The sequence below is a fragment of the Armigeres subalbatus genome, chromosome 2 (genome assembly GCF_024139115.2).
Source record: "Armigeres subalbatus isolate Guangzhou_Male chromosome 2, GZ_Asu_2, whole genome shotgun sequence".
NCBI classification, from domain to species: domain Eukaryota; kingdom Metazoa; phylum Arthropoda; class Insecta; order Diptera; family Culicidae; genus Armigeres; species Armigeres subalbatus.
Genome location: NC_085140.1, coordinates 223,889,542 through 223,915,205, shown reverse-complemented (window position 1 = coordinate 223,915,205; position 25,664 = coordinate 223,889,542). Strand labels below are relative to the sequence as shown.

The 25,664-nt window shown below is 39.0% G+C and overlaps 1 protein-coding gene across 3 annotated transcripts in view; it reads left to right on the top strand.

Annotated features, from left to right (window-relative positions):
- The window catches only part of LOC134211760 (sex determination protein fruitless), a 191,266-nt gene that overhangs the window by 25,174 nt on the left and 140,428 nt on the right, over window positions 1–25,664 (top strand). For all 3 annotated transcript variants that reach the window (XM_062688969.1, XM_062688968.1, XM_062688970.1), the window contains exons 2-3: window positions 17,534–17,791; window positions 17,849–18,013. In XM_062688969.1, the coding sequence (XP_062544953.1) occupies window positions 17,585–17,791; window positions 17,849–18,013 (372 nt within the window). In that variant the 5' untranslated portion in view covers window positions 17,534–17,584. The remainder of the gene's footprint in view (window positions 1–17,533; window positions 17,792–17,848; window positions 18,014–25,664) is intronic.

Here is a 25,664-nt window from a genome sequence, read left to right as displayed (position 1 = left end):
TATGAACTAGGACTGTGAACATTTTAAATTCCATTTTAAATTCTATGAACTAGGACTGTGAACATTTAAAAATTGTAGGTAATTAAAATTAAATAATAAAATGTATGCTAAAAAGTGTGGGAGGCAAAAACAAGAAAGTAAAATAGCTATGCTACACTTATCTAATCGTTTAATTTCTTATACGCAAACCTTTCTTACGGAAGTTTAATATTGCTAATAAACAGCTTTAGGTAAACTACTGCGTTTTAAATGGAATGAAAAGGCTCGTTCTCAGCTGGAAACGTAGCACACGGGTAGTTGTTTAAAACTGAGAGACTGTATACTACTCACTTCTCGTCTCGATACTTTCCACGCCAACCTGAAAACTGCGAAAACAGTATAACATTGCAGTAGTTTAATTGTAGCTTGTTCGATTTTTTTCTAAGGCATATGGTAAATATCTGATCTTGCATCCATGGTTATAATTTTTTTTTAAAGTAACTAAGGGGCCGTACACATATTACGTAAGCACTTATGGGGGAGGGGGGTCGGTCAATATCTTACGCTCCATATAAATAAAAAATCATTTGTTTGAAAAAAATCTTACATAGGAGGAGGGGAGGTCGAAAAACCCAGAAAATTTGCTTACGTAATAAGTGTACGACCCCTAAGTACCGATGATGATTATAGTTGTTTAGTAAGTTATATTTTGAGATTTATGATTTACTACAAGAGTATTTGAATCATATAACAATAAAACCCTAGTCAAGGCTTTTTATACTTCATCGCTTACACCAAAACCTCTGGGAGAGTAGTATCTGCCTAGTTGGCCCACTCTTGAAATGGTTTTAAAGGGTAAATGCAAGACGGTTTTCAATGTCGGAATATGACAAAATATGAATACGAATTCGGCATCAAAAACCTTTCGTAATCTCACTTGTAATAAGACGAGTTTGTACCATCCCATTTAATTCCACCACTTGATTGTACCTTGACAGATACGTTTTTCGATCTCAACAGTAAGGTCGTCTTCAGTGTCGTACTTGACTCGAATTTCGTAATCTATTTGTGAACCATTATAAAAGCCAGTTGGCCTCATTTAAAACCTTTTCTAAGCCACTTAATCTTGATGCCTGCGGATATCTCTGGATCTAGCTTTATGCAAACATTCACATGAAATAATAAAATACGTTCAGTCTCAACAAAATAAATTAAAGTTTAATGTTCATGAAACCATAAAATGTCATAATCGAATATTGAAATGAAATATTTATAATCATTGAGAAAATAATCAAAGCGGATTTGATGTATGATGCTTTAATTTTTGGTGCCAAATGCGATTTATTGTGTCATATGGTGCGAAACTCCGATATAACTTATGCGCTCTCAGTAAACCTCATTTCAAAAATTGTTTTTCAAAAAACAAATACCTATCTTGTCGCTTCTTTTTGGTAACATGCTTGCTCACTGCTGAAAAAAATCACACAAATAAAAAACAAATCTAGGTAATTCCTTTTCATTGCTGTGTTTTTGATGGGATGGAAAAAGGAGCTATGAGATGAAGTGCCGAACCGTTCCCCTATTTCGTTTCGAGTTCACCCCTAATTTGTAGTGAAAAGAATATGGCGATGGCATCCAAGAAGATTTAATAATCATCATAACATCATAATGTTTAGATGTGGCATTTATGAAGACTCGGCTGACTGTTACAAATGCTGAATGCTCATTTTTCGACATAGGGAAACTGCTCCTGGAATTCATGTCATGGCTACGATATTCATCCCATCAAAAACAAAGTAATGGGAAGCATTTTGATTTGTTCCCTATTTTTGTGATTTTTTTTCAGCAGTGAGCACGCATGTTTACAAAAAGTAGCGACAAAATTGGTGCTATATTTCCTTGTTTCTCGATGAGATGAATATATGTGCAGTGAGATGGAGATCGGGACAGTTCCCCTATATGGTGACCATAACTAGAGTAAATTTGACAGTTCAGGTTAACCAATTAAAAGAGAAACAGAGAGCGTGGATAAAAGTTACTTATAAAGAATTTAAATTGATCATTTAACACACGTAAGTAAAACATGAAGTACTCAACTAGTGGTGGCGGCGCTTTATCAGTCGGACACATAAATTAACGTTTCCGTGCCACCGTTGACCGAAAAGTGAAACTGGAGCGGGTCTGCCATGTGTTATTCCTCTATCTTTTATTCTTTAAAGTTTGTCACCTCGCAATTTCGGAAATTGCGAGGCCGAGTGTCCGAACCGGTGTAGATATTGTTTGAAGCAACCCTGGCCTGTAAGGACTTGAGTCAGGTGGAAAGTGATTTCCTCATGGCGCCTCTTGACCCACGTACCTATCTCCGGTATCAACCTATGTGTCCATCTACCCAGGGTTTGAATCCAAAGGAGAATGAAAGAATTTCTCACTTATCATGTCTACCAGGGTAGAAATATTTCAAAGTCAATGCAGTGAGATACATGGATCTCAGTATATTCTACGGTCAATCACATCGCCGCCGTCGTGAGTGAGACTGTGGAGGCAGTCAAAAAAATCATTCCAGCACCAACTATTCAATTTACCATTCAACCCAATACAAGTCGCTCTGACAGGCTGCTCAGTTCGTGCGTTACTGCATGAATGTGAGTGGCCCATATTTATTTCTTCATCTAACTTGACATCTTAATGAAGTTTGAAGGGGGGAAAAGCCAGCTTGAGGTGACCAACATGTATACATGAATAGTATTCCTGAATAGATCTAGAGTATACAAATTACACAATGATAACAAATTATAAATTAAACATAACAATATAAACTTTAACAAAAAAATTAAAAGTAATAGTCAGATGTCTAAAATAATTGCATGAAATGAAAACAAAACTACAATACTATGTTTACACGGCTCAATTGATAAGCGAAACTAGTTATAGGTATATTGAAGTCGAAGTGTTCAAATACCTCGTTGAAGCGCAGTGCCATAATCCGAATTTGGTCGTGTTGACCATAGGGACTGTTGCGCGGTTGCAGATATAAGAAATCTCGTCGCCGTAGAGCACGCTCCGGAACGTATATATTCATATCAGAAAGTTGAGCAGGGGAATCTATTTAATTTATAAGCACTTTTGTAACAAACTTCCGTTGAATAGTCTCAATTCTCTCGATCCATGTCCTATTATAAGGACACCAAACCACAGCCGAAGATTCCAAGATTGAACGTACCAATGCACAGTAGAGGAATTTTAAACAGGGAGGATCGTTAAATCCTTCAGTCATCCTTAAAATGAAACCTAGCTGTCTGTTAGCTTTAGTAATCGTGCACTCTAAATGCGAACGAAATGTTAGTTTGGTGTCCAGAATTACGCCAAGATCTGTCACTTCATTTAGCCTTTCCAGTTGTTGACCGCAGAGGCTGTATGTGTAATGATACGGGTGATTACTTCTACTGAAAGATATCGTGCTGCATTTTTCGACGCACAAAACAAGGCAGTTTCGATTGCTCCAATCTTCGAAACAATCCAGTAGCTTCCATACTCGAAATAATCATGTAAAATTTCATATCGTCAGCGTAGCATATTCGATGTCCAGTTGGCACTACATACATCACATCATTTACGAATAATGAAGATAGAAGTGGTCCTAAGTTACTACCTTGGGGAACACCAGAGGGAACGACGAAACTGTCCGAATTTGAGCAGCCTATTCTTACTTTCATGGACCTTCCGGATAGATAACATCTCAACCAGCGAACGATCGCGGATGACACTCCTAACTTTTCGAGCTTGTTTACAAGAATTTCATGATTGACACGATCAAACGCAGCCTTGAAGTTTGTGTATATAGCATCGGCTTGCAAGCCGGCGTCCATGGAACGAATGCAAATAGAGGAGTACTCGACCAGCTTTGTATTGACGGATCTTTTCGGATAGAATCCGTGTTGCGCACTAGATATAATTTTTGCCGGATTCGAATAGTGCATTGTTTACGACAATTTCGAACTCTTTAGAGCAGGCACACAGTGATGTGATTCCTCTGTAGTTGGCAATGCTACATTTATCGCCTTTCTTGTAGATCGGAGACATGAAAGATACCTTCCAGTTAGTCGGAAATACTCCTAGTCGTAATGAAATGTTGAACAGTTTTACAAGCGGGTGATGAGCGTTATTGAGCCCTTTTATAACCCAGCGGATGGAATCCCGTCTTGCCCAGATGATACGGAGTATTTCAGTTTGCGCAACGCGCATAGCACCTGCTCATCAGATATTACATCTAGATGGAAATCAAAACTATTTGCTGGAGCGTCTTGTATTGCTGCATCTATTTGGGAGGCTGAAACTTGCATACTCGAAAAAGCACGTTTGAAGTGTTGAGCGAACAATTCGCATTTGCTGGCAGGTGTATTAGCGGATAAGTCATGCAAGTTCATTGATATTGGTAGTCCATCTTCCTTCCGCTTAGTGCGGACAAAATTCCAGAACTTTTTGGGACATGTTCGGAGACTTATTTGCATTCTATCGACGCAACGAGCATAAAGGAAGTGATTGTATCGTTTATATGTAGTGCTAGCAAGTGCGAAGCGTCGTTTTGAGCAAAGTGAACGACGATGGCGGTAATTCCGAAGGGCAGCTCGCTTAAGCCGTTTCATCTTACGAAGACGATTGTTTGTCCACGGAGGTTTCGGAGACGGGCGTTGTAACGGAATATGCGTATCAATTACTCGTCTTATCTTATCGCTAAACAGATGCACCATAACGTCCAGATCTCGATCAGAATCCAAAAATTGCCAGTCAATTGAAGAAAGTGCATCGTTAAGTAGATTGAAGTCCGCACGTCGGAAGTCGTACCGAGTGTTATCTAACGATGGTTCGTATAGCGTAAGCAAGGACACAAGTACAGCGATCACAAGAGCAGGGTGATGAGCGTCGACTTGAACTAACGAATCAATAGTTTCGAAGACTGAGAAGTTAACAGAGCCTGGTCATTCACCATTACCAAATCCAGTATTTTTGAGTTACAGTTCAGCACTGAATTTATCTGGATTAATCCATGAAAACAAAAGCCATCGAACAATAAGCTACCTGCTGCAGTCAATCGTGAACGAGAAGCATCTAATTTGAAGCCCCTTCTTCAGAGCGAGTCCAATGTAATTCAGGGTGATTGTAATCGCCAAGCTGGATGACAATATCAGACTGATTTAAGTTAGATATAATGGAATCAATAGACTCGATCTGTTGCTGGATAAGGCTCTGATCGTCTCTGCGATCTGGAGGAAGATAGAGCACCCCAATACTGACGAAATTGCTTTGTAGTTTGATTTTTCTGCTCCAAATTGTTGCTCACCGGAGCAGGATCGATGCTACAACTTAAATTTGACGCTACTGCTATCAAAACTCCACCTCCTCTAGTTTTGTGACTGTTAATGGAACTTTCGATCCATTCTGAATACAGTGAAGGAACTCCTGAAAAGTAGTGTGGATAAAACTGAATCATCCAACCAAGTTTCTGTTAATACGATAACATCATAGGTCGAATCCACAGCCGCGAGGAAGAAATTATCGATTTTTGAGCTGAGCCCTCTCACATTCTGGTAATATATGCGTAATGAAGAACGGGAGAGATGTTCGCTTTGCGCTGCCTCAGCTTCGGGAACACTAACACAAGCTGAATAGCTCTCAGAATGCCTTTGATGTAGATTGGTAGGAGCTTCCATTAAGGTGATTATACAATGAAGCCAGAAATCGGCCATTTTGTAAACCACGTGCTTTTCCAATATTGTTTTTAAGAGCACGAGATGAAAGAACCATAACGCGTATGGGGCTGAAATACTGGTAGATCGTTTGCTTAGTTATGCTGAACAATCATAATTTGAGTTTCGGCACTTTACGAAAACTGTTACGCCTGATTTGGGCTTTTGGAAATGTATGTAATTAAACGTGTGGTGAATTTGAAATTCACCACGGGCTTCATTCTATAATCACTTTAAAGCGTGGTAACGATGTCAATAGGCATCATACCGATGATGACGCAAAGTACATCGTGCGACACGGTACGGTACGCGCTCGCAACTCTTAGGCATATGAGCCTATACGTACACTGACCCCACAATCATGGGTCACACACTAATATGGGTCATTTCCATTTGATCAACATACAAGAATGAGTGATTAATAATTGTTACAAAGTGACCCATATATGTGGGATCAGTGTAGTTTATAACTTCTGGGCGGTATTTTTTTGATTATTTAGGAAATAAAATTCTGGAAGAGTTTCCAAATAATTTTTTGAAGGCGTTTTTGAAGAAATTTGTGTTGGGTTTGGTGCAGGAATTTCCAAATAAATTGTTGAAGGCATTCCCAAAAGAGAACCTGAATGGATTTTCGAAAATAAATCCTAAAGGAACTTTAAAAAGAGTTTTCGAAGGTAGAATACTTCCCTAAAGAATTCCTAAAGGAATTTCCAGAGAAATCCATAAAGGTATTTTTGAAGGATTTTATGATGGAATTTCCGAAGGAATTCTCAAAAGAAATTACGAATATATTCCCAATAGAATTTCACTGGTATTTCTGATGTGATTCCTAGATTTCTTCAAGAATTCTTTTGGAATTTTTCCCAGTAATTTATTCGCAATTTCCTCCAGAGATTCCTTTGAAGATTCGTCCAGGAATTCCCTAGGAAATTTCCTCAAGTGCTACAAAAACTCCTCCGGAAACGAATTCCAGAAAGTTCTTCGGGAATTCTTTCGGATATTCCTTAAAATTTACCTCAGGAGTTACGTCAGAATTTCCTACACGTATTCCTTTGTTTAAGAAAACCATAGGAAATTTGTTAAGGTTCGTTCTTTTGGAAATTCCTTTGAATGTTTCGTAGGAAATTACTTTAGGAATTTCTTTATAAAATCCTTTAGGAATTCTGTCGTTATTCCCTTAGAAATTCTTTCGGATGTACCTTCCGAAAATCATTCGCAAATTGCTTTTGAAATATCGACGGAAAATATTTAAGAATTTCTCTAAAAATTCCTTCAGAAATTCATTTACAGATTCCTTCGGAAATATGTTAAGTTTTTGAAAGTTTGCTTAGGAATTTCTTCGGAAATTAATATGGAGGATTATTTTAGAAATTCCTCCGGATTTTTTTAAAGTTTTTTTTCTGACGAGCTCGGTAGTCTAGTGGCTATCGCTTCTGCCTTATAATCAGGAGGTCGTGGGTTCAATTCCAGGCTCGTCCCTTTCCTACTTTGTATTTCTATCTTAGTTCTTTCTGTGTTTCATGTTCTACCAAAACGATTCCTACTGTTATAACCTTCCACACAATCCCAAAACCTCCCGTCCCTCGTCCCTTTCCTACTTTGTATTTCTATCTTAGTTCTTTCTGTGTTTCACGTTCTACCAAAACGATTCCTACTGTTATAACCTTCCACACAATCCTAAAACCTCCCGTGGCACCTATGAGAGGTCGTAGAGTTCTCTGCATCTTTCTTAAGTAGGTGTCCAACTAACCATCCTTCCCCTTCCTCAGCACTCGCAAGGACGTGGCCAGGACAGATCTCGACTATTGGAGAGTGCAATGCTTTAATCGAAGAGATAGTGATTAGTCCCAAATCAATATCTGAGGCAACGGATGAAAGTAATGCTACTCTCATACAATAGTCTTGGCTTGTACCACCTACGAATTTGTGCGAATTGCTCAATGCTAATGCTAATGCTATTTTTTTAAGTTTTTTTCTAAACGTTGAAAATTTTAAGAAATTCCTCTAGGGGTTTCTTAGCAAGTTCTTCGATTTCTTTTCCTGAAATTCCCATAGAAATTCTTTCAGAACTGCCTTAAGTAATTCCTTGAGAATTTCTACGGGTAATCCTTTGAAAATTCTTTGGTAAGTTTAGGAAGAAGTTCTATTCATTTCTAGTTCTAGTCATTTTCCTCAGTAAGTCCGTCACAACATTCTGCATTTCTTTTGATTTTTTGGAATCTCTTCAGAAATTCATTCAAAGAAATTTCTTCGGAAATTGCTTTTGGGAACCATTCCGAAATTCTTCTAGGAATTCCCTAGAACATTTTTTCGAAATTTACTGAAATGATTCTTTCGAATTTTTCTGCGGGAATTCCTTCGGTTCCCTAATGTAAATTATTTTTGGAGTAGGTGCTTCCGGTAAAATTATAAAATACCTATACATTTAATAAGAAAGGCCTGCGTGCCTAAACATTTGTTCCTTATAACAAATAAACGAGTTTACTTTAGCAAACAAACAAGCTAGTTCGGTTTTGTATTTCCTTGGTGTGATTTGTGGGAAGTCTGTCGTGGGATCAATAGTGAAGTTGGCCAAGTTCGGACGAAGTATTTTTACATTAAGTTCTTTCGAAAATTCCTTCAAAAATTTTGCCAGAAATGTTTTTACAAACTCTTTCCGCTAAGAGTCCTTTCTGAATCCCTTCGAAGATTTTTTCTGCAATTTCTTCAGAAATTGTTTTAGGATTTTTTTTCGGAAACTATTTCATTCCTTAATAAATTTCCAAATGAAATCCAGAAAGAATATTCTATGGTTTTACCTGTGGTTTTACTCGGATTCTGATGGCTTTTCCGCAAACGTGACCTTTAGGTGGTCTTGTTGTGTAGGGGTTATCACGCCTATCTAGAGAGTAGGAGATTGAGGGTTCGAGTCCCTCCAAGACATGTGGATTCTTTTTCGCAAATTTCATATCAATTTGTCCATTTCGAGACATGTGCTGTGCATATGCACAGCCAAGATATTTAACAAAAAAATGGTTTTCGTACGGCCGAGTTGCCGAATAATATTAATAAGGCTTAAGTTGCAATTAATAAGTGTATTTTGAAGCCAAGTTTTTGTGATACAAATTTGGTGAAAATATAAATAAGGGTTTCAATTTTTTTATTTGAATATCGATTTTTCCAGTGTATTTTTTTTACCAGTGTTATATTTTCTCCATAAAGCCCTATTAGTCCCCTACAGTTCGTTGTTCTCAGACAGTTTTTTCGTACAATGGATGGTTTCTGAGATGATTTTTTCAAATTAATTTGCTCCAAAACACATTCGACCTTTTCATAAATTACTCGAGGGTCGATTTTTTTAAAATTAGTTTAAAATAGTCTATCTCCAATACCGAAAATATGTGACAAGTTTCAATCGAATCAACTATCATCAAGTTTGGTCGGTGTGTCATTCTGCGTGGAATCCGTAACACTCCGCCAGACTTTATATCTAGTGACTTTAGCTACGACGCGTTAGCCTTTACAGCGACATAGCTAGGGGCCGTACACTAATGACGTAAGCACTTATGGGGGAAGGGTGGGTTTTCCATTTTTTATGCTTCATATAAATAAAAAAAATATTACATGGGGGGAGAGTGGTTCGAAAAACCCAAAAAAAATGCTTACGTAATTAGTGTACGGCCCCCTACGTGAAGAAAAAATATCTTGCCAGATTTTTGGTACCGACTACAATGTTTTTCGTCTGGATCGCAACTGTGGAAATAAGTAACAAAAAAACTGGCGGTGATGTGCTACTAGAAAAGATATTTTAGTTACTAGATAAAGATTGTCGCTACTGTTCCCTTTGTTCTGCTGTCCGAAACATGTGTGGTACATACCTGTCAAATCGTATGGATTTTCCTTCTTCCTTTGACATTTAGCTCCTCTATCCTCGCCAGCAAAAGATGTTCCGGACAGCGACGACAGCGACAATCTTTATCTAGTAACTAAAATATCTTTTAACAACACAGTGCGAACCCGACAGCTTTGGGGTTGGAACTAGTGCGAACCTAGTTCCAACCAGAGCGAATAAAAAAACACTTTGACAGCACTTAGGTTGGAACTGGTTCCAACCTAGGTTGGATGGTTCCAACCTAGGTTGGATGGTTCCAACCTAGGTTGGAACTTTTTAAAAACGAATTCGACATTAAAGTCTAGCCCCTTGGCTTCTGCTACCCATTGATGGTGTTGGTTTGTTTGGTTTTGCTGTCAGATTAGTCCAATCGAAAGCAATAGGGTACATTAGGAATCCTATGTAGGATCCTATGAATATAGGATCATTAGGGTACATTACATTTTATATTGAAGTACGCATTTTCCTGGAATAATGCAAAAGGTTCCCTTTGTTCTGCTGTCCGAAACATGTGTGGTACATACCTGTCAAATCGTATGGATTTTCCTTCTTTGACATTTAGCTCCCCTATCCTCGCCAGCAAAAGATGTTCCGGACAGCGACGACAGCGACAATCTTTATCTAGTAACTAAAATATCTTTTGCTACTAGTTGTGCTACTATAGTATAAAGTTCGACTATTGTCCATTCCGAATTCTGAAGCAGTCGAACAAGTTTGGTTTCTTGAATGGTGGTGGGCCGTGTAGCACGCTGTCCAATCCCACCACCCAGTTTTTTCAACTGGGAGTAGGTTCAGAATACCTGTGCTGATCCGGCTCTAGACACGCAAGTGTCAACCCTCGCATGGCTACCTGCATGCCGCAACCCGAGCAAAGCTTGAGGGCAAAACGATAACTTGTTTTGATGGTAGTTATGATTACTCAATTTGTTATCTTTTTGATCGTTTCAACAGTTAAAATAACAAAACGTATACCTAGCAGGAAAAATATTACTGTGACATCAAATCGAAAACTATGTCTGCTATCTATGAGAGCAAAGCGAAAACTAATTTTGATATTGGTTCAGTTTGATGTCAGATCGTACAATTTAGAAATATACAGCAAAATGAGATCAAAATATGTAATCAATCATGATGACTCATATTTGAAAACAAATTATGGCAATTTGATGTCAACATCAGAATATGTTTTCTATATGCTCTCATTATGTTTTAAGATTTTGCTCGGGTAGATAACCATGGGATCATTAAGGCGACTACTCTAGTAGGATTCGACGTTAGACACAAGGGGACCCATGAGAAATGAGTAATAACAACAATAACCATTCTGTTGAGGTAGCAGGAGGTGGTGAACCCCTTTGCCAAGAGGGGTTTAGCAAAGTCTCCTCCGAGAAGGGCTGGCTGGAACCAGCAGTACCAGTCTCCTCTGTAGTAATAGGTGATATCCCTATCAGCACGCTCGGTGGGCCATTACCCGGGATGCGGGTCGTCGTCGATCAACATTCTTAGGGTGTAACAGGGTGTCCATCCAGTCGGGAAAATCGGGAAAAAACCGGAAATTTGACTCGACCGGGAAGAATGCAGGAAATCATGAATCCAATCGGGAAATTGCAATATCGATCAAAACATTTATTATCAAATTTATGAACTATTTTTGACGTAGGACTTACGTATCTCTTTACTATACCGGGTGTCATTTCAAAATTTCTAAATCGGCCGCGTTACGCTGTGTTGAAAGATTTCAAACGTTAATAGCTTTTACCCTAGTGAACAGATTTCTGCAGTTAACCCCTCAATCGACAGCTTTCAAGTATGCCTTTCATATTAATGCTTGATAATATCCGAAAACTTGTTTCAATAGGCCTAAAACTGTTTTCAAAGCAAAGCATTGAATTCACGAAAACCTATAAATATGGGTACCGCATCATTCTTGCATCATTCCATTACCACGTTCTGATTGGTGCAGACGTCAACGAATGAGCTCACGCTAGGTCTGCTAAGCATAAAATAGCGCAGCGCGAATTTTTCCTCTCAATCTGACCGAAACAGGCAAAGCAATAACAGCAGCGCATCGTCGGAATTTTGGAACGGTTGCATCATCGTCTCAGCCACGCATTCGCAAACCTAAGCCTTTTTAAGGGCAGAATCGTCAGCATTCTTTTGAAAATGTAGTACAATCAACTAATTGAAGAGCGTTTGCGTGACAATTTTATTAATTCGCGTTCATGGCGATGAATTGTTACAAAATTCTGTCTTCCTCGCTCACGACAAAAGAAAATGCGTTTCTTATTCTAAGATCTAAACGAAAATTTTAGAAATTTCCCCATTAGAATTCCAAAAATTGTCACTGTTTTGAGTCTAAATATTTCAATTTAAAATTTGATTTATTTGTTGATGTGAATAGGTAAATAGCTACTGAATTTTGTGTAACTTTCAAACGTTGGTATAAAGCTTTTGAATATTCTTGGTTAACGTGATTTTGTGTTTCAGGAAGTATACTCTATTACCACTCTAGCCAATTGAAGAGTTAACGCAGTAGCGTCGCGGTATCACAAAAGACAAGCAATGTAGTGAAGAGACATTGCGAGGGGTGCTTAAACGTATAATTCAATGTGCAGCCTAACATGTCGATATAATGTGCTAGAAATCATCACATGATCCCATTTTGGAATCTTAGTTTAAAAATGGAATGTTAAAAAATGTAATTAAAATTTTCAAAAATTGTAAAATTAGTGTAATATTTGCAATTATCGCACCCCTGGCAATCATTTTTAGGCGTTAGTTATCTTTGGTAACCTAAGATGGTGTGAATGTGCTGTCTGTTGCCCAATATATGGGGATTCTCGGAGTGGACCATGTTGTTCATATACTATACTATATACTATATATGTGACAAATCATTTTTGCTTGGTTGGTCAACGTAAAGGTAGAACCAACAAATGTTTTGCGATGTATTCATCAAAGAGGTGGAACATCGGCTTAAGTTGCAATGCTATAATGAAGAAATCATTCGCTTTATTGATCAATGTAAAGGTTTAGCCATCAGCTGATTTACAATGGTATTATTCATCGAAAAGGCGGAGCTTCGGCGGATTTCCTATGCAATAGCTCATCTTTTTTTGGCAATTATGGCATTGAAAATACTTCGAATGTCCCATATATAATTATTTTGATAGTGAACTCTTTTATTCATTAGTTATTATTTAGAAAATAATAATTTTGAAATGTTTTGTCACTTTAATTACCCACGACTAGCAGTGAGCAAACGATGTTCAATGGTCTTATTCATCAAAGGGGCGGAGCTTCGGCTAGAGTTCTGATATAATGATAAAATCATGGCTCACGCGAGTTTAGTTCCTGCTCAAATTTTATCTTGAGCGGTCGGTAGAGAACCAACATCCAGCGACAGGGACAGGCCTGACAATAGTCATCGTCGCAGTAAGAAAAACCGCAGTAGCGACGAGATTTATTGTCTTCATTGCTACTCGACGCATCGTCAATGACGCGCACAACGTTAGCTTTCGTCGTGCAACCAAATCGTCATGACGACAGCGAAGAACGAAGACTTCATACCATTATTCTTCAAGCGGCAGCTGCCCCGCGAAGTTTTTTATTATTTCTTTGTGAAAATGAATTTGAAGTAACGTATGAAGATGTTATAAATGCTATCGAAACATTTATGTTACCAAAGTTCGTACTATTTCTTTATTCTAGACGTCATTATGTTTTTAGCTACTCCGTCTATAATGGCGTGCAATCGATTATGTGAAGAAGTGACGACGGAAATCGTCATAACTTTTGGCTGCACGACTATCTTCGAGGTAGGCATGCGGCATGAAGAAACCGAATAGGTGTCGCGTCGGGCAATGTTATGACGAAGACTTTATTTTTTTCGCTTTCTTCATACGACGAGAATGACTATTGTCAGCCCGGACAGGGATGATGATATTGCCGTCTCTAGAAATCAAAGAATTATCTTTTTACATACTTTCATCAATGACAAAAAAAACAACATTAGATGAAAAATCGATTGATAGCTTTCCATTTTGATATTTTTTTCTCTAGATTGGTAACGAAACGTGTAATAATGCTTATGAATAATGCTGAGCAAAATATGTATTTTTACATGCATGGTCAAGCCAAGTCCTACGTCCACTTCCGGTTATGTCACAGACATTACCCACTGTTAGTTTTTCTTGTAGGGTCTTAAAAAACTATCATTTGAAAATAATTTCTGGCAATAGTGTGAGTCACACAAAAAAAATATCGCCTACCTATGACACAAAATGTGTAAAATATAGTTTCCCAAAGTGGTGGATCGCGACCCCCTAGGCTGTGTAAATCTTACGGAAGGTGGTCGCGACCCCTTAACTTTAGAAAGCTATGGTATAAAAAGTATAGGATTTTTTAAGCATCGTGAGTATTTTATGGTTTCTGAAGTTGTTACTGTCACGATTTATTACTATGTTAGTTATATTTGAAATCTATTCTCTTTAATCGATTTCCGCATTGCATTTCTGATCTGAATTCTAATGTTGTGACTTTTTTTTACAAATTAAGCTCAAAATAATAGTTATTGCTGAAAAGGAAGTACGAATAGCCCCCCTGACTTGTAAGGTGAAAGGTATGTTGGACGGACATCTCATTGCGTCTGTGGGTTCATTAAAAACAAGAACTTTTTTTTAAATTACCGAAATTTAAGTTTTGATCGTTTTCTGAACTATGTATTATTTGTAAATCATGTCGATGTTTTATGATTTGATTAGGTGGATTATATAGGTGCTCTAACATCTATTTTTTTAGGAGAAGACTGTGGGTGAAATTTAACAGCTTTCAAACTTTCAAACGAAAAACAAAATTCTAAAAATTCAAATTTTAACGTACTAGGTAAGATCGATTTTAGAAAGTGTTTTTAAGCAGTGAAAACAAAAATTTGGGTCTCAGAGGGTTAAAGATTCTAGAGTTGTTTTTAGAAGGTTATTTGAGGTTAATCCTGTGTTGAGGAATTGAGAGGAAAATTTGAGCCTGTCACTTAAAAAAAATATGTTTCTGCATTCTGTTCTATCAAAAGTTATTTAGGATTTTTTTGAGTTAATTTTTTGGCTGTCTTTATTAAAGAGAATTAGATATTATTGTAGATTCTAATTCCTTCGATTCCGCATGTAACAAAACTGATATTGATTCATATTGAATGGGTCTAAGTGATTCCTAGTTCTCCGTCTAATAATACAAACATAAAAAATAGCTAATTTCTAGCTTAGATCCGCTTTTATGATATTTTAGTATAAGTTCCTCCACCCGAAAAAAAAAACGGGAATCTGAGAATCGATTTTGAATGGACACCCTGGTAAGAATGGCAAAACTCTGATTAATCCTCCTAGTGTATCTTTAATGTATTATAAAACAAATTTAGCCATAACTTTTGATCCCATAGTCAGACCTGGTACATTTTCATTAGAACACAAAGGGGCAGGGTCGTCACGGCACTGCGGCGACAGTGTGAAGTGGAGACGCCCACCGCAGCCGTTCGGCTACGGAAAGGTCCGGCAGGGACGCAGGTAGCATTGGTTCGGCTATCTGCAGCGGACGCCTCCAAGGTAGTCAAGTTAGGGAGCGTCAAAGTGGGATGGTCGGTATGCCCTGTGCGCATATACGAGCAACCCGAAGTTTGCTTCAAGTGCCTGGAACCGGGGCACAAGCAATGGGACTGCAAAGGCCCTGACAGAAGCAATCTCTGCCGACGCTGCGGATTAGAGGGACATAAGGCACAATGCTGCACGAACCCTCCCAATTGTTTGATTTGTTCCAGCAAAGCTGTGAACAGCAAGCACCCCATGGGGGGTTCGATGTGCCCGGCGTTTAAGCGTGCTGCAAAATCAAAATGCAGGTAACGCAGCTGGCTTGCCTGGCCTCGCCTGAGTGTTTGGTGTGCGCAGGTTTAGAGGAAACGACGGAACACGTGTTGTTCGTGTGCTCACGTTTTCGGGCATGCTTGCCACATATGGTCTGGACACTACCCCGGACAACCTAGTTCGGAGGATGCGTAAAGATGAAGTTGGCTGGAACGCCGTTTTATCGGCTATCGCCCAAATCGTCTCGGAGCTACATAGAAGGTGGCGCGTGGACTCAAGGATGGCTAGTTCAGGCGCAAATAAGAGGTAGTCCAAGGGATCGGAGTCGGCTTCATGGGTCATACCGGTGGTCATGCTCTGTGGTCGAACTCGATCCTTTTACCGTACAAGTGGCCGCGCGAAGAACAACATGGTATCGTCGCTTTCGCGGCGTCGGTCAACCGGGCGGGTTCCGAGCCCGAGGACGGAAAGGGGTCCTCGTCAAGGCTGGGGCAGGCGTAGGCACTGCGTCGGCAAGTCCCTCTGTGTGCTGGCGAATAGGCCCTATCGCAGAAGGGTCAATTTGGGGTGCACGCGGCATCATCATTCTTGATACCAGTCGTGCAGAGGGAAGCAGGCGCGAAGTCGACCCTTCCCACCTTCCGAGGACATAGGGCGTGCTCGACGGAAAGGGGTCCTCGTCAAGGCTGGGGCAGGCGTAGGCACTGCGTCGGCAAGTCCCTCTGTGTGCTGGCGAATAGGCCCTATCGCAGAAGGGTCAATTTGGGGTGCACGCGGCATCATCATTCTTGATACCAGTCGTGCAGAGGGAAGCAGGCGCGAAGTCGACCCTTCCCACCTTCCGAGGACATAGGGCGTGGTAAGGCCACCTGGAAAGCCGGCAATGCGCTGGCACGATACCATGGTGTTCTTCTAAAAAAGCGAGTTACGATGTTCGGTGCTGCAAGGACACGCAGCTAACCTTGAGGGTGCGTTGTGCACTGGCCCCCCTTTGAAGCATTACTTTCTGGTTGTACCGAAGGGACTATGGGCTTGGCGGCAATGGAAACGGTTTAGCGGGTCGGGAATGTAGTCCTGCCTCCCTCGGTGATCCCTAACCCCGCACTTCCTGGTCAACCCAGGATGTCTGTTGAGCAGATTCCCCCTCCATCGTTTAGGAAGAAAAGAAAAAAAAAACAAAGGGGCAGGGTTCCTCGTAAGAAAGATTTTATGGTATATAACGGGGGCTCTCCTTAGCCGTGCGGTAATTTGCGCGGCTACAAAGCAAGACTATGCTGCGGGTGGCTGGGTTCCATTCCCGGTGCCAGTCTAGGCAATTTTCGGTTTGGAAATTGTCTCGACTTCCCTGGGCATAAAAGTATCATCGTGTTAGCCTCGTGATATACGAATGCAAAAATGGTAACTTGGCTAAGAAACCTCGCGGTTAATAATTGTGGATGTGCTGAATGGACATTAAGCTGCGAGGCGGCAATGTACCAGTGGGGGATGTAATGTCAATGAAGAAGAAGAAGATATAACGGGATCGTGGATCACGATTTACGGGAACGCAAATGAAAGACAGAAATACGTCAAATGGAATAATACTTTTTATTCAGAAAACGCATACGTCCGTAATATTCAAATGTCATGTACTAAATAACTTTCTTCTCTAGGTACATGAGTTTTTCTTTCCAAGAGGCAGTGTTGCCACAACTTTTTTGCGCACACACATTTACATAGACCCACTCACAGACATCATCTCAATTCGCCGAACTGAGTCGATTGGTATACTGCCGTGAATCCCATATTTGTCCCATATGAATAGGAAGCCCAGCAAAGATAAGACAGATATGCGATTCACGGCAGTATATGACACTATGGGTCTATGGGCCACCCATAAGAAATTTGCAGAAAGGCAACAAACAGGCAATGTTGGATTTATGTTTAACATCAAACGGGTAGAAATAGAGTTTCAATTAAGTTAAAATTAATCCATTCATTTGAATCACCATTTTTATAGGTTATGAATTGCTATTTATGATGTATATTATCACGGTTATAATCAATATATTTTCATATATTTATATATATATATATTTGTACATTTTCAGATTGTAACAACAAATTGTGTATCGTATTGTGTACCGTAAATTATACCAAATATGGAGGCCAAAGCAAATGCAATACCTACGGTATATCCTTCGACACCGCCATATTCGAAGGGCGCCCGATCGTCGCATCAATATTTCAGCCTAAGATGGAACAATTACCAATCAAATATGACATCAGTTTTCCATGAACTGTTGGAAACCCAGTCCTTTGTTGATGTCACGTTAGCTTGTGAATATAATTCACTAAAAGCACACAAGGTTTGGCATGTGATAACTTAAGTTGATAGCTTGTAACAAAACTGTATTTAATTTTAGGTGGTGCTTTCAGCATGCTCTGCATACTTTCAAAAAATATTACTGGACAACCCTTGTAAACATCCAACTATCATTTTACCGGCGGATATATGCTTCTCAGATTTACAATTCATCATCGAATTTGTTTATAGAGGGGAAATTGACGTATCGGAAGCAGAATTACAGGTATGTTTTTATTATTTTGACATCAAGAATGATGTCACAAATATTTTTTTTTTCGTGAAGTTAAACAAATGTTCGAACAATGCAATATCATTTATGGATGTTTTTTGTCTGGATTCAATTAGGGAAGTATGCTATAAAATTAATAAATAGTGAAGAGCTCCAGACACAGACATCGAATTTTTGACGCCAAATGTATTGATTTGACGTGCCCATAACGGGTGGCCACTAAATAGCGGGAATGGAAAGAATGGCTCGGGAATAAAACTAAAGAAGTACAGTTCAATCTGATATACGTTATATAAATAGTTGGCCTTAGTCTTTAAACTTAGATTAATGAATAATAGCATATGATCTGTGGTCCGCCGTGCGGCGTAGTTTTATCTTGCAGGTATGACATGATCACTGGACTTTTATAATCATACATATGGCCATTGCGAGTGATTTGACTATGCGTCCAATTTGGGAATCTCGAGCTCGTTCAGTAGCCGCTGGGTTGCGAAGGCCGACGGAGGTCCTTCGTAGCTTAGTTGGTTAAAGCACCAGTCTAGCGTACTGTAGGGTCATGGGTTCGAGTCCCATCGAGTCCCATTTTACAAATCAATTTACAAATCTTCCACATAACGTACACATTCACATATGAGTTTTCATAACATTGTAAATTAACATCCAAGTCGGGTGGTTTAATCCCCGGAAATAGGCAATTAATTTTGATTGAACCGAAACTTGAACCTAATTTTTCTCGGTTCAGCATTGTTGGCTTTTCGACCGTCATCATATGTTGCTCGAGATTTCATGTATATGAAAAAAATAAATCTTTGTGAATGCCTTTTTCCAGTTTTCCGAACAAAAAGGAATTGCCTTCCTACTCACCCGATTTTGATTGAATTTATCATTCGGTATGGTCCATCTTGGAATCAACAGCCATCAAAACACCGAACATATTATCGAGACATTTGAAATCATGTCACAATCGTCAAAAATGTGTGAAAAGTATCTGTATAGAAACGTGCGGCCATCGTGATATTTTTCCAACACGATCGAAGGCGTACAACTCAGGATACAGGTCATTTTAATATGAACAAATTCAGCTTGGTTTATGTAGTCCTATTATAATAACATGCAATGCATGCTGGTTCTTTAATTTATTCCAAAAAATATTTAAAAACCTGTCTTGTTGTACAGATTATTTGCAGACACCCTGTACTTACCTTCAGATCAAGCTTGTATAATATCATATGAAAAGTTATTCCAAAATGCTTCCAAACAATAACGTAAGTACTAACTGCTCATTCTTATCAGTCAAAAAAGTAATATGATGGTTGTACAACTTTATTTATGCAGCAGAGACTGCATATTTTTAATCCCATTTCTCCAACATTTCCCACGTACGCCATCTCACCCGGATTTGACTTTTTTTATAATGTACATAGTACAGTCCGTTTTTGTTTTGTTTTGCAAATGACTTCTACACTATGTAGTTGGATCCCAAAACTATCAAACACAACAATTAAAGTTTCAATTTAACGGAAGGAAATATCGACTTTTAAAAAGAATTTATTCTTAATGAAGCATTTCACACAGTAATTGAATATTATGTATTATGTATGGTATTTGTGCATCGAAACAATTATCCTTGCGGCTATGATTTCGAAAATATTCTTGTTTATAAAAATACAAATTTTGACAACGTTAAACAAAAATGGAACGGAGGTAATTGGCAACATATTTGACAAAATCAAGCTTACATTGAATGAGCGTAGCAGACTTTTATGCAATTTTATTAGACATTGTTCGGAATGAAGTACCACTCGTGAGGAAACGTCGCAATTAAACTTCAAGAAACCCGGTATGGTCCAGCAAACAAATAAAAAATTTGAAAACCCAAAAGCAAAAGGCTCACATTCTGCTATTACGAAGTATATTGCTAAAACCGAAAATGAAATCAAATCATGTCCAAAAAAATTTTAAACTACACCAAAACCAAATTAAAATCTAGCAATTTTCCATCGTAAAAAAATTTAGATGAAAAATCAGGAGAGAATGCTGATGAAATTTGTACTATTTTGACAACCTTTTTTAAGAGACATATACCGAATTTTCCAAAAATGATCGTGGTTATGAATATGTTTCTCATTTTGCTTAACTATTTGTGTTGATGTGATCCAAATTAATGTAACTGAGATTTTGGCAGCTCTACAGAATTTGGATGCCACAAAAGTATCCGGACCAGATGGAATACCACCTATGTTTTTGAAAAAGTATGTTTAGAAAAAAATCATGTATTCCTTCATGTTGAACATCAATAGAAGGATGTTTAACCAAATAGATTATAGAATCACAGATGCAGAATCACAGATCACGGGTTCTTTAAAGGATGATCAACTACTATCAATTAATTACTCATTGAATGTTTTGGACAAAGGTAGTAATGTTAAGGCGCTTTACACATACTTGAGCAAAGCATTTCATAGAGTTGATATTCGCATGATGATTTTTAAATTTGAGAAATTGGGAATTGAGATGAGACTCTTTAAGTGGATTGAATCGTATTCAACTGACCGCCAACAAATAGTACGATGTGAAGGGAAACAGTCGCTTCTAGTCAATGTAACATCTGGGGTTCTCAAGGCTTGCATATAGGACCTCTTCTATTCATATTGTTTGTAAACGATATTTCCCTTATTCTTAAGCATATTAAAATCCTTATTTATGAGGACGATATGAAACTTTTTATGCATATTTGATAACTAGTGTAACAAAAGCATATTACAACTTAATGTCAAGAAATGTAATTTGATCACTTTCAGTAGAAAATGGAGCACACCATCGATAACTGTCACTCTAGGAAATCAACCAGTAAAAAAAGTGAAAGGGTTACAGATTTGGATGCTAACAGATGCTAAGCTAACTTTTACTGACCACTACAACATTATTATCCATAGAGCAGCAAATATGCTCAGTTTTATTAAAAGATTTAGTTATAACTTTCAAGATCCTGCTTTACTAATGATCAATATCAGGGTTTGCAGAAATTGCTCTCAATAGATAGGGGAAAGGGGGGCAATTTGGCCACCCTAAGGAAATTACTTGCCACAAGTTTTACAAAAACACATTTTTCATCGTTAATTCATTAAAACCAATGTGTGGAGTATTACCATTCATGTCCAATATGTTACTTTTGAAAAATTATTAATTTTAGTTCATTTGTAACTATTTTAGAAACACGCTATTTTCAACTTGCTCAAGTGCTGATGGGGGTAATATAAGCACCATGTCGGGGCAATTTGAGCAAGTGTCCAAACTTCTTTTTTTTTCATTTTCTCTAGTCATAAAGTTACGTCTTAATAAAATAAGTATTCTGTTGCGCATAGCATTTTAAATAGGTAGTTAATTCACCATTGCTGTTTAACAAATACCGTGTCGTGAATATCTTTTCCGAAAATTCAAGTAGTGATTCCACTTTTGGCTAAGAACATCGTGTTCAATTGCAGCGTTGTTTAATGATCCATGGCGGTTTATTGTTTGAATCGCTGTTGATAAACCACTGCTTCTGACAACCTACACAATTGTAATACCAACCCATATTTCTTTGGTCATAAGGTAAACCCCGTTAGAAACCTATTCCATATCTACCGCACGCTTTCATAGGCACAATTCTTAAAAATCAGGATGCAGCAACCACAAAACCCTTTTTTTTCAATTTTTGGAAACGTAAATAAACTTAAATTTGATTACTATGTCTGAAACTGAAACCGAAGGGACGGTTACCCTCCAATACCTTTTCCGAACTAAATCTATCACATGTTCTACATATGCATAATCAAGTTTCAGACATAGTAATTAATTTCCACAACGGGTGGCCTAATACCCGGCATATAGGCAATTAACTCGGCATATAGATACTTAAATTTGATGTTATGGTTCATCTCAACATGCCGTTATCACCCCTTTCATCGATGCTCATGTTACCCCAACAAGTGAGTAGTTAAAATTGATATTGTTTTACATCAAATTTATTATTAATGGAAAAATCAAATACTTTCAATATACAAATAATGAATAGACTTAGTTATCTTAACTTCAAAAGTTTCCAAAATAAGACATAAAATAGACTAAATCCTTATAAAGTGTGGTCCAATTCTTATAATTTTCATAATATTTACTCCATTATTAATAATTTAATCATTTTTTGTGATAAAAACTTGAAATTAATTTTGAAAACAGCTTACATTGCTTGATCATACGAACAGGCACCTGGATGGAGCTAATAATTCAACAAGCGATTGCATTTTCATCTTGGAATAAGTATTGGCCATTCCAGCCGTTGGCGAAATTACCCAATCCTCCCCTAACGAACAAAGATAAAAGAAAGGCAATACAAGTGCAAAAACGGAATTTGTTTTTGCTCATTTTGTGTTGGGTACCGCTAAGCTCTTGAGAACAAGTTGAAACGCATCATTAGAACCAGTAGTCCCCACGTTTGGAGCTTTTTAAAAGACATTTATCATGGGGTATAGGCATCCAAACCAGTGCTTTATCGTGACAGCTTGCATATTGTATTGTCGCACAGCCACCAAACCGCGCGATTGAGCACTTGAGCGACAATTCGAATTATGTCATTAGTAGTGCGCATCATGCACTATCAAGCGCACTAATCTAAATGAACAGTCTCATAACCGCAGATATTTTCTTCTTCTTCTTCTTCTTATTGGCATTACATCCCCACACTGGGACAGAGCCCCCTCGCAGCTTAGTGTTCATTAAGCACTTCCACAGTTATTAACTGCGAGGTTCCTAAGCCAAGTTACCATTTTTGCATTCGTATATCATGAGGCTAACATGATGATACTTTTATGCCCAGGGAAGTCGAGACAATTTCCAATCCGAAAATTGCCTAGACCGGCACCGGGAATCGAACCCAGTCACCCTCAGCATGGTCTTGCTTTGTAGCCGCGCGTCTTACCGCACGGCGCAGATATTTTAATTTTATTGAAAACTAGCTTTATGTACCCGGCCTTGCTCGGAATTGCCAGTTTGGTTTTCAGTTTTTTTACAATCAGAAAAAGATAAAACCAATTGGTCAACAGGGTAATTGTGTTAACTTATTGATACTTGACTGATCTTGAAGAAGGGATCGTTGTTTTGAATAGCCTTATTCCGGGCAAACGTCAATTGCTAAAAAAGGAAAAAAATTAACCGATGCTTTATTCATTCATTATTTATATTTTTAAAGAAGGGATCACACCCACCATTGCCTTATTCCGGGCAAATGCCTACTTTTAAAGAAGCAATCACATCCACTATCCAGAAGGAAAAACATTAATCATTGCTTTTCAATGGGCAAACCATGATTCCGATGAAGGGTAACAATTTTCATTGCTTTATACCCAGCAAATGCATGCTTTCTACGAAAGATTTTTCTGATGCTGTTCATAATTCATGTCAAATGAACTTAGGCCAAATAGTGTTATGTTAATGGACTGCTTCATTCAGGGAAATGTCATTTTCAGAGAAATGTCATATTCTGGGATATGTGTATCGATAAGAATCACTTTTGGAAAATATCATTTTCGTAATTTTTAAGGAAATGTTATTAACGGGAAAATGTTATTATCAAGGATTTGCTATTTTTGAGGAATTCGGGAAATTTGAAACCTCGAATGAACTAAATAAGAGGGATTTTAATTTAAGTCGTTTTCTAAGCAAAGTTCAAAGTCCCTCCCAGCTTCTCTATAATAGTTTCCTTTGGGTAGAGAATACGTGTTTACAAATTTGGTTTGAATTGACCCATGCGATAAAAAGGTATATTAAACTGTTCGTTTAATAGATATCCTCTCTCTCATTCAGGTATGACACTCCTACCCAGTCTGACATAGTCTTCCTTAAACAGAGAATACGGGTTCCAAATTTGGTGGACATCGGTAAATGGGTTCAAAAGTTATGCTTCTCAAATGACCTACCCACATTCACTAAAATTGTTTCCTTAGGACAGATAATATTTGATACGATTCAAATTGGTCATCAAGACTTCAATTGAGTTAATCGATTGCTGACCAATACTCCTCCCCCCATACCCTCCCTTTTTGAAAGAGCATCCCTAACCTAATTATCGTTGTCTCCTTAATATCAAGAATGTGTGTTCCAAACTTGGTTGAAAACGGCCAAGGGGTTCAAAAGCTACACTGAGTTGATCATTCATTTCATTTTTTTATTTAGTCTACATCTATACAGATAACACTGAATCAACAATTTGACGCCACAATACACGGTTCGAGGCCGCATCTCTCCATCCTCGAATACGCCCCACGCTCGCCAAGTCGTTCTGCACCTGGTCTGCCCATCTCGCTCGCTGCGCTCCACGTCGTCTCGTACCTGCCGGATCGGAAGCGAACACCATCTTTGCAGGGTTGCTGTCCGGCATTCTTGCAACATGCCCTGCCCATCGTACCCTTCCGGCTTTAGCTACCTTCTGGATACTGGGTTCGCCGTAGAGCTGGGCGAGCTCATGGTTCATTCTTCGCCGCCACACACCGTCTTCTTGTACACCGCCAAAGATGGTCCTAAGCACCCGTCTCTCGAATACTCCGAGTGCTTGCAAGTCCTCCTCGAGCATTGTCCATGTTTCATGTCCGTAGAGGACTACCGGTCTTATTAACGTCTTGTACATGACACATTTGGTGCGGTGGCGAATCTTTTTCGACCGCAGTTTCTTCTGGAGCCCGTAGTAGGCCCGACTTCCACAGATGATGCGCCTTCGTATTTCACGACTAACGTTGTTGTCAGCCGTTAGCAAGGATCCGAGGTAGACGAATTCCTCGACCACCTCGAAGGTATCCCCGTCTATCGTAACACTGCTTCCCAGGCGGGCCCTGTCGCGCTCGGTTCCACCCACAAGCATGTACTTTGTCTTTGACGCATTCACCACCAGTCCAACTTTTGTTGCTTCACGTTTCAGGCGGGTGTACAGTTCTGCCACCTTTGCAAATGTTCGGCCGACAATGTCCATGTCATCCGCGAAGCAAATAAATTGACTGGATCTGTTGAAAATCGTTCCCCGGCTGTTACACCCGGCTCTCCGCATGACACCTTCTAGCGCAATGTTGAACAACAGGCACGAAAGTCCATCACCTTGTCTTAGTCCCCGGCGCGATTCGAACGAACTGGAGTGTTCGCCCGAGATCTTCACACAGTTTTGCACACCATCCACCGTTGCTTTGATCAGTCTGGTAAGCTTTCCAGGAAGCTGTTCTCGTCCATAATTTTCCATAGCTCTACGCGGTCTATACTGTCGTATGCCGCCTTGAAATCAACGAACAGATGGTGCGTTGGGACCTGGTATTCACGGCATTTTGAAGGATTTGCCGTACAGTAAAGATCTGGTCCGTTGTCGAGCGGCCGTTAACGAAGCCGGCTTGATAACTTCCCACGAACTCGTTCACTAATGGTGACAGACGACGGAAGATAATCTGGGATATCACTTTGTAGGCGGCATTAAGGATGGTGATCGCTCGAAAGTTCTCACACTCCAGTTTGTCACCTTTCTTGTAAATGGGGCATATAACCCTTCCTTCCACTCCTCCGGTAGCTGTTCGTTTTCCCAGATTCTGACTATCAGTTTGTGCAGGCAAGTGGCCAGCTTTTCCGGGCCCAT